This window comes from Mustelus asterias, chromosome 18 (genome assembly GCF_964213995.1).
Source record: "Mustelus asterias chromosome 18, sMusAst1.hap1.1, whole genome shotgun sequence".
In the NCBI taxonomy this organism is placed as follows: domain Eukaryota; kingdom Metazoa; phylum Chordata; class Chondrichthyes; order Carcharhiniformes; family Triakidae; genus Mustelus; species Mustelus asterias.
The window spans coordinates 60,097,429-60,111,065 of NC_135818.1; the positions used below are offsets into that span (position 1 = coordinate 60,097,429).

The 13,637-nt window shown below is 42.0% G+C and overlaps 1 protein-coding gene across 1 annotated transcript in view; it reads right to left on the reverse strand.

Annotated features, from left to right (window-relative positions):
* Nucleotides 1–12,409, reverse strand: part of begain (brain-enriched guanylate kinase-associated) — a 28,917-nt gene extending 16,508 nt beyond the window's left edge. The window contains exons 1-3 of the mRNA XM_078233122.1: nt 12,284–12,409; nt 10,973–11,001; nt 1,240–1,383 (exon numbers count right to left, since the gene is read on the reverse strand). Of these exons, the coding sequence (XP_078089248.1) occupies nt 1,240–1,383; nt 10,973–11,001; nt 12,284–12,409 (299 nt within the window). The remainder of the gene's footprint in view (nt 1–1,239; nt 1,384–10,972; nt 11,002–12,283) is intronic.
* Between the last annotated feature and the right edge of the window lie 1,228 nt (nt 12,410–13,637).

A 13,637-nucleotide genomic window follows, 5' to 3' on the forward strand; every position in this document is an offset into this window, starting at 1 on the left:
TCATGAACGCTGCAGCGAGTGCCATTGGATGTTTGATTTTCTCTGAAATTCAAGCCTGCCGTGTATATTGCCAACAACTTCCACATTCTGACCCATTTAAAGTTGAGTGCTGCGTTATAGTTCATGTGACAAATTTCAAACCATATTTCAGGGAAGGAAACCTTGACAGAATCATGTTGAGTACACTTGTAAAAAGTGGGGATGGTAGCAGAGATTCATCATTCTTTGACAGAAATCCAGCCTGCCCTGTGAATCACCTTGATTCAGGAAGAATATGAATAACCAGGTGCTTAATGGAAAGGAGTTCCGCCATGGAAGTACAAATAAGTGCAAAGTGCACGCATAAGATGGTTGGAATTAGTAATAAGGCTACAAATCAATGGCATTCAAAAGCCACCATTATTGTACCTTTTCTCTTGCCAATAATTTACCAGCAAAAGTTGGCAAGGTTACCGAATGGGGAATCATATTTTGTAATCATACTGACATTTTTGCTAAAGTCATCAGCCAGAGGAATTCTACAGTCCTTAATCTCAATGTTATGACAAAATATTGTCTTAAGACAAAAAAGCAAAAGCAGCATAATTGGTGTTAAGTTGCACTATATTACTCAAATCCAATTGACTTTTTAAAAAAAGATAATGGCCTTGAAATTTGTCCTAACAATTTCTCCATCTGAACCCTCCAGATCATCTCCTCTCTCTCCCAAACACTCCAACCCCCTTACCTCTGATCGCCACCCTCCCTTCCAATCATTTCCCCCTCATTGGGTGTCAGTTGCCCCTGCCCATTCCAGCGTAGGAATTGTTCCCTCTCCCCAGCTTGTGCTGGCATGAACCAATTTCTAGCTCAGTGTTTGCTATTGTGGTCCAAATGGAATACAGTTCATACTAATACAAATTGTGAGTTGGGACCAAATTATATTGGTTTAAGACAGTAATGACCATTACTCACATTATCACAACATTAACACTGTCACAGTAAGCTCCAGAAATGTAACAATCCCTGCTTAAAAATACATCAAAATGATAAGCAACAAATTGTTACACAATTGGTTAAAATTAAATTGTGGTCATTGCTGCTTTTGGGAAACAATAGTCATTTTGTTTTACTTGAAGTGGTAAAATGGAAAACATTTCACAGGAATGTTTCTCCTGTTTAAAATATAGAGTTGAAAGTGTTTTGAAGTCCAATCAAATGTTTAATTTGTTTCTAAGGCTGGTTTCTCTGAAAATAAACCTGTGCAATTTTTCTGTCAAGTCTTTCAGCTCCTCCTGTGCATGCTGAAGTTCTGTCTCCAGGTACAGGCGGGTTGTGTCAGATTCTGACTCCTGCAGCTTGAGCTGATGTTTCTGTAGCTGCTCGTTCTGCTTTTGTGAATAACTGAAACGAGAAAAAAAAATACTTGTCATCGCATTTCCAAGTTTCACTGACATCCATGTTTCAGAATCACCCACTTCTAACTACTCAGGAAAGTCTATCCTTGGAACATATTATCACCGTCCAGATCTTTCCTGCAGCTTTACTGATGGAAAATTTCTGTTTCCACATCTATAATAGTTTTTGCCTGTCCGCACATTTCTAACTGGTTGCTGTGTTGGTTTGATGGACAGAGTTTGGCACATGTGGAGGCCAATGCTTGGTGCCAGTATCAGCAACAGGGGGGGTGGGGGTTGGGCTGTTGGCGCGGAAGAAGAACAACAGAAAGTATGGGAAGCGAATGACAAAGTTAACCTGGCTGGAGGGATTGGGAAGGAGGGGGAGGTGGATGGCAGATGTAGCAGCAGCATGGGAGAACAGGTAATTGTTGGAGGGAAAAAAAACAGAGAAGGTGAGGGGAATACAACAGCAATGTTCCCTTGCTGGAGAGGTTGGGGAGGTGGGGGGGGGGGGGGGGGGGGGGGAGGATGCAGGGTGGGGGGGGGGGGGGGATGCGGGGTTGGGGGGGGGGCGGGCAATGGGCACCCTCAATCAAGAGTCGTGCTTATTCTGTTCTTCAAGAATTCATAATAGGATTAATCCTATGGATCACACTGCAATGATAGAATGGTGAAAAGATAAAACTTCTAGATTGTTCTGAATAATGTCCACTTACAGGAAATACCTGTAAATAGTCCTCAAAAATCCTAGATTGCAACAATATTTGAATAATTTGCTGTGATGCAAGTGATTTATTTAGAAAAGTAAATGCAAAGATTATAATATGGTTCAGCTCATGCAAGTGTTTACATCTGCACTAGTAATAACCAATTAAAGTTTCAGATATGAATGAATGTTGTGAAATTTATAGAAAATGTTGGTAATCGAAGCATCACAAAATTAGTTCCTTGCAGGTAATAATGGTACTGTAATGAGTTGTGAGTCTAGATATGAAAGTTTGCAGTATTCCCATTTCCAGGAGGAATTGCAAAAATGTCTTTTTATTAATCTGCAGAAAGTGGGTGTTGCTTCACTGACAAGGTCAGAATTTATTTACCCTTTCCTAACTCCACTTGAAGGTGGTGGTGAGCTACCAAACTGAAGAGCTTCGTCACTCAGTTAAGAGTCAACCACATTGCTGTGGGTCTAAAGTCATAGACAGACCAGACTGGAAAAAGCCGGAAGATTTCCCTCACTGAAGGACATTAGTGAGCCAGATGGATTGTATGGTCATCATTACTGATACTACTTTTATATTCCATTCCCCTGCAATAAATTATACAACACTCCATTTGCCTTTCTAATCACTTGCTGTACCTGCATACTAACTTTGTGATTCACGTACCAGGACACCCAGATCCATCATGTACCACCAAGTTCTGCATTCTCTCTCAATTTAAATAGTATATTGCTTACTTATTCTTCCTCCCAAAATGGACAAGTTCATATTTCCCCAAATTTTGCCCACTCACTTGACCTATGTCCCTTTGAAGGCTTCCTGGGTGGAATTTTACGAGAATGATTTTAAGTGTCCAGCTAGCGTGAAAATGAGAGAGTTTTCACGCCCAATCTTATGGACTTAGACATTGAAAATATGGGCTTGACCATTTCTAGATGTTGCAGGGAGTAGGCTAGGCTTACTTCACCAGTCAGCCTGCAGAGGGAGCTATTGCACATGCGCAGACCTTTGTGTCTGCACATGCGCAATAACAACTGCAGAGGGAGCAATTCACATGCACAGACCCCTGATTCTGCACATGCACAATTCCACAGCAGGGATCTGAGACAGAGAGAGAGCTGTCAGGTCCCTGCTGTTGCAAGCATCCTCACAAGCTCTTCCCCCCACCCCCCACAATCGCGGGGACTCATGGCCGGTTGTGAGCCCGGACACTGCATAGACATGGAGCCACCGTTGCCCAGAGTAATCATGCTTTCCTCCTCCCCACCGATAGTGGCAGCAGCCCCCCTTCCTCCCCCAATTGGGCCACCCCTTCAGGCTCTGTGCCCAGAGGCCCCGCCCCACAAATCCCCCTCCACAGCCCCCACAGGCACTGCCCAGTGGGCAATTCCAAGGTGCCTGGTCGGCATTACCAAGGTGCCAGGCTGGCAGTGCCAAGGTGCCAGGCTGACAATGCACAAGGGAAACCCCCTTGCCCCCGGCCTCCCTGGGGGGCCTCAATGGCTTCCAGTGCTACCGACAAGGTCACAAAGGCTGTTCCCCGTTCATGTGAAGCAGGTGCTTTGCTCGCCAGAGAGAACGTCTTCTGGCAAGGCCATAAAGGCAAGCGAGCCCGGACAATTGAGCGCTGCCATAGAAATTAACATTAAGACAAATTGCCATAATTTATTCAGTCTCTCACCCACTTTCGATGAGAGGCTGACCTCACCAGAAATCGGCTCTCTTAAGTGCTGAGAATTCGAGCGTGATCCTGATTTCTCGGCTCTCACGATTTTACCGGCTCGTTCCGTTCATCGATGGGCGGAGTGAGCCGCTAAAATCCCGGCACTTATGTCCTCTTCGCAACTTACTTGCGTACCTATCTTTGTGCCATCAGCAAGTTTAGCAACTATAAACTTGGTCCCTACATCCAGGTCATTGATATAAATTGTAAATAGCTGAGGCTCCAGATTGATCCCTGGGACATTCCATTCGTTACACCTTGCCAACCCAAAATAGACCCATTTATCCCAACTTTCTGCTTTCTGTTAGCTAACCAATCCTCTATCCATGCTAATATGCTACTCCCTACACCAGTGATGGGCAACCAAGGCTAGTGAGGGGCCAGGAAAGTGACCCTGCTTCACCTCAGTGGGCCGCAAGATTGAAATCAGGTTTGTTCACTAACCATGACCCCGTGAATAAGATTAAATGCATTTAATACAGTTTGAATATTTTTTAAAGAGTTATAGAAAATGCTTAATCATTTATAGATTAATAGAATTGTCATCAATTTCAAATTGTGAAAACAGAAGTAATATTTACACATTGGATGCAGAGGGAGTGCATGGCTCTCACAGTCAATGTTTTGTGCAATCACATGCGCCTCACTTATCTTTGCTTTACGTGCGTATAACTTCAATCATACGGAGAGGAGAAAAGCTACGCAGAGGGAAATTATCAGAATGTGGTCTTGTGTGTGAGCAACAGTCAACAAAATGTCTCATGGGCAGCACTGAGAAACCAGATAGGCTGCATATAATCTCCAGACTGCAGCTTGCCCACTACTGCCCTACTCCTTGAGCCCTTATTTTCCAAACGATATGACATCATGTCAAATCCTTTCTGGAAACCGAAGTATAGCACATCCATGAATTCCCCTTTATCCACATTGCTTGCTACCTAGAATCAAAAAATCCCTACAGTGCAGAGGTAGGGATTCAGCCCATCGAGTCTGTATCCACTCTCCGACAGAGCATTTTCCACAGTCCCTATCCCCACGCATTTACCATGGGTAATTCCCCTAACCTACACATCTTGGGATGCTAGGTGGCAATTTAGTATGGCCAATCCACTTAACCTGGAGTGTGAGAAGAAATTGGAGCACCCAAAAGAAACGCACGCAGACACGGAGAGAAGGTGCAAACTCCACACAGTCACCCAAGGCTGGAATCGAACCTGCGTCCCTGGCGCTGTGAGGTAGCAGTGCTAACCACTGTGCTCAAAGAACTCAAATGAATTAGTTGAACATAATTCCTCTTTTACAAAACCATGTTGACTCTGCCTGATTACATCAAGATTTTTTAAGTCCCCCACTATAACCTCCCTAATACAGACCAAAAATCCTTTATCCATACATCCAAAAATTGACCACATCCAAAAACCCAATTTCTCTAAACAGCTATGCAGTTAATTTTTATGTTACTAAAGCAGCATGTTAACAGGTAAGGGTGTGAGAGTTGGCAAATGGACTAACAACCTAATAGTCGTAGATGATAGCTAGCCTAGGCTTAGGCTATTGTAATGTAAGTAGAATTAGGCCTAATGTATATATGGTAGATTCCGAAAACTGAAAATATCTGAATATCAAAACACAATCCTCCCCAATGGTTTCAGATAAAGGAAAGTCAACCTGTAATAGATTCCAGCAATTTCCCTATGACAGCTGTTAAGATAACTGGCCTGTACTTTCCTATTTTCTGTCTCTATCCTCATAAGAACATAGGAAAGAGGAGCAGGAGTTGGCAATATGGACCCTCGAATCTGCTCTGTCATTCATGGATGATCTGATTGTGGTCTTCACTCCATTTGCCTGCCTGCTCCCACCTCCGCTCCCCATAGCCCTTGACTCCCATGTAGATCAAACATCTGTCTACTTTGGCCTCGAATATAGTCAATGACGCAGTCATTCTGGGGTAGAAAATTCCAAAGACAAATAATCTATTTTTACCACTAAAGTGGACAACCTCTCATTTTTGTACTCCATCTGTTAAATGTTTTCCCCACTTACTTAACCTATCTATATCCCTTTGCAAATTGAAAAAACCCAGAAAATGCTGGAAAATCTCAGCAGGTCTGACAGCATCTATAGAGACAGAACAGAGCCGACACTTCGAATCTGATCCAGCTCTAGCGAAGGGTCATCTGGACTTGAAACGTTGGCTCTGTTCTCTCTCCACAGATCCTGTCAGACCTGCTGAGACTTTCCAGCATTTTCTGTTTTTGTTTCAGATTCCAGCATCCGCAGTGTTTTGCCTTCATCCCTTTCCAAAACTTTGGCTCAGATTTCCATGCCAGCAATCATGTAGGAATGGAGGTGGGAGATTTAAAAATGGTGGACAGGACCTGATTCTGGGATTCCTGCTCCCATTCCCGGTGTCCTCAATTTTCAGTGGCATGAGAAAATTGCCAGCTCTATTTGTGGAGTAGCACTAGCTTCTGTATGACTCATGGTCCACAGCCCACCAGAGGATTCAGGAATCATAATTTGGATTTGGGAATCTTTTGAAAGGTAAGGTCAGGAGGCCTTACCCATGCCCCATCCATGACAATGCATGCCCTCTGCCCACCCACCCCCCCCCCCCCATGGCCCCTCCATGCCAACTCATGTCATTTCCATGCCCACTCATACATTATGCACTATGTACAGAACCAGTGAACCCTGTAGTAACAATGCCATTGCGGAAGGGCTGAAAAAATGCATTTACAGTTTTCTTTTTAAAAAATTGTTGTTTCTACAACGCTTGCGAAGTGTCATTTAATCAGGCTTTTAAAGAATCAATAACAGCTGCCATTAGCTTTTGACACCTTTTTATCATGTACAAATAAACAGTGATCCACTGAGTTTATTGTAACATAAGCTGCCACTCAGGCTAAGTTTTCCCTTTTCCCCAGCTGTGTCAATAACATAAAACTTTTTATGGGAGTCTGGGCTCTCAGCCAAGTCTCATTATGCATTATCCTCTGTTAATAGAATTAGCCAATCTCCTTTTCCTGTTTTTACACCTTTCCAAAATGTCAACTATTTTAAAATATTGAGTTCCTAGCCTTGGTCACATTGCAACTGCATCTCCATAATGGCTATCATAGCAATTTACTTCATTTGAGCTATTAATTCATCTATCTTTATGCACAGTATTCGTAACTTCAGTTAAAGAGCCTTTAATTCTGTCTTTTCCCCATTTTCTCTACTCTTTCCTATTGTTCTGCACTCTTTTGTTTGTATGCTCTGCCCCTTCCTGATATACTCTGCTTATCAATTCCCATATCACTATCCTATACTACTGCCTTGTTTCTTTCTCATTAACCTTACGTTGTGTGAACCCTCCACCCCTTTCTACTATTTAGCATTTAATTTTGATGCAATTAAATCCAGAATTCTGTTTTATTCATAACTGGCAAAGGTCACATTGCTTCTTATCTACTTTCATATCCAAATGCTTTTCAGCTTAAAACTTTTGCATCCTATTGGTCAAATTGTCATAGTGGTTACTATGTGTCCAGGGCTTTATTAATACTATTATTAATAGTAATATATTATTATCACATTGCATTATTTAGGCTAACAGAACTCTGTTATCTTAGCTGCAACTTTTACTGAAAATCATTTGTGCTTTGTGTTGAATGTTATAGAATCATAGAATTCCTACAGTACAGAAGGAGGCCATTTGACCCATTGAGTCTGTACCAATCACAATCTTACCCAGGCCCTATTCCCGTAACCCCACACATATAGCCTGCTAATTACCCTGACACTAGCTTGGACAATTAATCTAACCCGCACATCTTTGGGCTATGGGAGGAAACCAGAGCACCAGGAGGAAACCCACGCAGACACAGGGAGAATGTGCAAACTCCACACAGACAGTGACACGAGGTTGTAATTGAACCCGGGTCCCTGGTGCTGTGAGGAAGCAGTGCTAACCACTGTGCCACCGTGCCACTTCAAATAGCTTTTGGTTCCACGTCAAATAAATGCAGAAAAATGTCTCCTTCGAGCCACGCTGAAAGAAATAATGTAAAACTCACTTCAAGGTCTTCAGAGATTAACTATTAGGAAGCAGATAAGAAAGTCATTCACTGTATTGCGGGAATATTAATACTGAAGGTTATAGTCCTTGAAATTCCATGACACTGTGTCTCTACCGGTCTAAAAGCTTCATTTTGTGTTCCACAAGATTCTAGAGTTAAAAGGAAGTTTGCTGTAATCCCCTGATGTGGAAGCTCGTTATTAAACCTTTGCATCCTCTGTTTTGCATATGTTTATGTACAATTTTGCTTCATTTGAAGTATTTTTATTCCATCCTGCATTCCATTTGCTAATTTGTATTTTTTATCTCTAATGTCAATATTCCTATATTTTTTTTATCGCACATTATCCGAAAAGAAATATTTTGGATTATTGCCTCTATGAGCTACGTAACAATCTGAGATTTTTTTATAAAGGGTTTCCGCTGCATTTCAATGAAGGTGGGATAGAAGTCCTGAAGACATTTTCAGCCTACACTTTTAGTTATCGGATCACAGGATGTGTGTTGCTGGCTAAACTAGCACTTTGCTTGCCCACCCCACTCGCCCTTGAGAAGGTGGTGGTGAACTGCCTTCATGGTCTGCTGCCGTCAGAACAGACAATGCTTGCAGACTTCGCCTTCTTTCTTCTCCTGACCCACATGGCTTTAAATTGAGGGGGGGTAGTTATAGAACCGATGTCAGGAGTAGGTTCTTTACCCAGAGGGTGGTGAGGGATTGGAATGCCCTGCCAGCATCAGTTGTAAATGCGCCTAGTTTGGGGGCGTTTAAGAGATCCGTAGATAGGTTCATGGACGAAAAGAAATTGGTTTAGGTTGGAGGGTCACAGTTTTTTTTTTTTTTCTTAACTGGTCGGTGCAACATCGTGGGCCGAAGGGCCTGTTCTGCGCTGTAATGTTCTATGTTCTATGTTCTATGTTCTATATGTCTACAGTACCTCTTTGTTGATTGCTGGAGTTCATTAGAATCTGTGCCATCAGCTTCATTCATTCAGATGCATTAATCAAATGTGTATTGGACCTGCCCTTTATTTACCTTGTATCCTATCCTCTTCTATTGTGACTTTTTATGGAAAGTTTGCCTCTCCTTCCCCTTAAATAGGACTGTCTATCAACGGGACTTCCCCAGGCAATATCTTGGCCTAATTTCTAAATTAGACATAGATCAATACCAACCAGTTCCTCTTATGTGTTTGCCAGTGATTGTATAATTTGGAGAAAATTTAAAGAACTTGTTTTTGTTTCCATTCAATAAACAATTATAGTGTTACATTTCATTAAATTAGATACTCATGTCCAATAATTGATAGTTAGAGGTTAATGAAGTAAAATTTCATCTTATCCTGCTCTTTGAGCGGGGAATGGTAACTCGTGACCACATGCTGGTTCCACTGGAGGTGGGCATCAGGAAAACTTAATGCTCCCATCTCATTTATCCAATTGTAGAGTGAGACTAGATAGGTTTCTTACTTGCGGGTGCCTTCGCAAACAGTGTTGTATTAAGGAAATGGAGTGCAACAAGTGTGCTTTTCTTAAAGGCAGTCTCTCCCTCTTAAAGGAACTGCGCTGAACAGTGTTGTTGGAACTTAAAACATGGAAAGTGGAACACTAAGGCAGAGAGAGGGTTTCAGAGTCACAGATACAGCACAGATTAGTGGTGGAGTTTGGAAGGGGAGAGATGATGAGGTTCCACAGGAAGGTGGGAGTCAGGAGGCCTTCAATCCACCCTCGGATAGAATATCAACTCTTGGAGTCTGTACCCATGCACCTGGCAGCAGTATCACAAGAAGTGTAATGATCTCATTCAGGTGGTCAACATCATTGAATGGATCCTCACCTGACATCTCCTGTGCACTGCACCGCCAACCACTCTCATCTCTCAATCATGCCCCCCCTACCCATCAGTCACCCAGCAACACATTGTGGCACTCACGGCTCAGGGAACACATCCAGATAATTCTTTGCCCACCTGGCAATGCTGCCAGTCTCACATCAGCTGCTCGCTGCCTTCACATCCCTCCAGCTATTCTGCAGTGGCATGCACATCACCCAAACTTAACGCCACATAATCACTGACATCTGGCTGTCTGTCTTGCAAGACATGATGGCAATGGCCAAAGGGCATAACCAAAAGGGATAAAGGAAGCCTGAAACTTCTGAGCCTTATGGAGGAGATGACTGTTAGCATATGGGGCTGACTGCAACACAACCCGTAACATCTGGCATCATCCAGGATGACTGTGTTTTAATCCCTTTCTCAACACACTCTTTTTCTGCTATCTGCCACAATGAGCATGCTTCTGATGGTGTGACCATGAGGTCTCTATCCCTCTTCCCTCCCCTCTATCTCTCACCCGCCCTTCATACCAACACTCTCCTTCCAATTTTGCTGCATGGACCTGCATGATACAGACTGGGTATCTTGACGTTGTATCACCTTAGCGTTTCCTCACAGCCTTCTGGTAACTGGCACGGATGCTGTTCTCAAGAGCTATGCCTCAATATTATGGAATTGAAAGACCCAGCTGTAGTATTTGTCATCTAAATTTCTGAAAGCCATCCATCATGCGCACTTATTTTCAATTCAATTCAATTGTGAATTTTATTCACACATTTAGAGCAAATTAATGAAAGCATGTAACAGACTGCACACTTACCAGGTACCTTTGAAATATCTTTTTCAAACCTCAGGAGGCCTTTGTTCATTTATCAAGAAACACTAAATATGACATTTGCATTGAAGGAACAAAGTTAAGGAAATTCAATATTCTAAACATTAAAGCTGACACTTAAACAAAAATCAAAATTATGATTTGAATATATAGCAATTGCGGGTATCCATGATATACTAAGTTTAAAAATTCCGCTTCCAGGTTAGTAATTTAAGATGCTGGGATTGGAAAGTCAGCACAACCTGAACACTTTATAATTAACAGCAGTAGGGAAGGAAGCCAGATTCTAAATTATGCTTTTACCCTGTCACCTCCCTTAAACATTATGTGACTATAACTTTATTCCATCAAGATATTTTCAATTATAATTATCTGTTTAGGTATGAAGTGCTAAAATTAGCAACAGATTAACATACCTTATTTTCTCCATTTTGGCAGCTGGAACCTGAAGGAAAATTAAATTAGAAAAATACTGAAGGCTTTGTAAAGGTACTCACACACTCTTCGAGAAGGTCATTTGGAAAGGGTTTAAAATGATAAATGTTTCTAAATCTGTAATAAATCCATCCACATGAGTAAGCATTATTAATGTAGGAACGACGCACAGTTCACTCATTGGGTCTACAGTTGTGATATAACTGAATAAATCAGAGCTTGGGCATTACAAAATAGCTCTACAGCCATTGAAAAGACTGTGTCTGTAGAAATATATGCATAGCCAGGATTAAGTAAAGTAGAGAACATTTTTTGGGAGAAGGCAGGAAAGGAATAAACTATCATGGAATACAATAGCACTGGGACAAATAGAATTTTTCTGTTTTTTTGTTATCTTTTCAAATAAGAATCTTTAATCTTTTGTAATTGTACTATAAATACCTGCCATTTTAAATGTTGACAGGTATGGCTTTATTGAATTTATTCAACATTCAGACAGTGGATAAGAAAAAAGGGCAGTCGTGTGCATCTAATCCACTAGTGCTTATTTTGTGCTTTCACCAATGATGGATTTTCTCCATTGAGTCAATTTTAACTCCAATGCAGCATGGACAGCCTGCTCATTGAGACATTGCTTAACCAGACCCATAGAGTCATAGAGGTTTACAGCATGGAAACAGGCCCTTCGGCCCAACTTGTCCATGCCACCCTTTTTTTTAAACTCCTAAGCTAATCCCAATTGCCTGCATTTGGCCCGTATCCCTCTATACCCATCGTACCCATGTAACTATCTAAATGCTTTTTAAAAGACAAAATTGTACCCGCCTCTGCTACTACCTCTGGCAGACACTCACCACCCTCTGTGTGAAAAAATTGCCCCTCTGGATACTTTTGTATCTCTTCCCTCTCACCTTAAACCTATGTCCTCTACCCAGTGAACGGCTCATCCCAAATGGATGGTAATGGTGCAAGTCTGGGTGGAGTGGGGAAGTTGAAATCTCAGAGAGGGAGTGCTTCAACCAAGGTTATTCTAAAATGGAAATTGGGGTCCCATGTGTGTTAAAGGACGCTGACTGGCATATTGAAAGGAGTCTACCCACTTCGATGCTTTTGTCTCTTAACAGTATGCCCCTCTATAAATGGGAGTTGACATAGAATTGACATTAAGTGAAGCAATTAGACTACCAGACTCATTTTCAGAGAATTATCAGCCCATTAATGCTGATTTTTGACGCGTTAAAACTCACCCACTATTGTTTGTCAGAATATGTAGATTTGAATTTTAAACTTACTATGTTAATATTTCCAGGTAAGGATGAAGACCTGGATTTGAAGAAAGTGCTGTTTGGAGATGGCATTAGCCGTATGACAATCAGTGGTCTTGTTCCATTTGAATTTTTGAAGGCTTTCTGCTCCATGCTAGTGCAGCGGTCCCGTGGAACAGTTTTTTTCCGATGAGCTGACCTCTCCTGTACAGACTTCACTTTTGATTCAGTCTGTGCCTGTCTCTCGTTGGATGTTTCCCTCGCACTCTGGCTGCTTAGTGAATCTTCTGCATATCTTGAAGGCCCTCTGTAAATGAACTGGCTGAGATGAGTTCTATACCTTTTGAGGTTTTAGCTTCTCTGGATCCAGAAGAGACTTTGCTTTCACCAGCAGCTTGGTTTCTGTCCATTTGCTCTAACCAGAGCTTTGACTCACCACAAAAAAAGATTTGATGGTGCTGAATCGTGTTGTACGTTGCAACCTCTGCTCTTGGCTCTTCCTGGATGGACATCACATCACTTTCTGCACCTTTTATTTAAAACTGCAAATTAATCAAATTTTCTAAAATGCTGAATGTTTATCTCTAATCCATCGCTGTGGATATCAAAGCAGTCTTTACTTAGGCTGTGATGCTTTGGACAGCAATCCCTTCCTGATGTGGGGAGCAGCTTTGCAGGGAAAACTCTCTTCACTGTCCACTGTCAGAGAATGGAAGGCAGAGGAAAACAGACACAACTCTGATCTTTTCCATTGTCTGCTGCGTGTTGTTTTGAATGGCTGAGAGATGGGTCACTTTGTGTCCTCAGGGTAGTGTCTGAGCTCCTGGATATTTGTCAGCAGAAACATCTGATCAGCCATCACTTGAATTAATCCTTGTTTGAAGTGCCCCAAGAATGATAATCTGGCTTTCACAACTGGCCGGTCACTGATGGAGGTGTTGAAGCTATGTGATTTGATGTCCCTGTGTCACAATCATTTGGTTTCCTGAAGCAAGCAGACAAAACAATGGCAGAAACCTCCTGTTTTAATCTGAGACCTAATTTCCGCCAATCTGCATTCAGGCTAAATGCCTAGTTCCAAAACATGAGCAATCAATTGTAACAGCAAATTACTTTTGCAGTTAGACGTGTGAGTCAACTAAATCAATGCTCGATGCATTAAAACATGGCAGCTTTTCAAGGACACTGAACATTCTGCGTAGACACTTCACACTAAATTGATTAGAACGGTCACATGATATTCTGGTGTGCCTGAAGTTGAAAGAGGATGATATAAGTCAATTTTTAATTTTGGAATTATAGATTAGCATGCCCTACTTTGTGAGTGCTCATTGGACGTGACAGCAAGTCTCTTGGGGATGTTCTAACTTGCTTCGGAGTT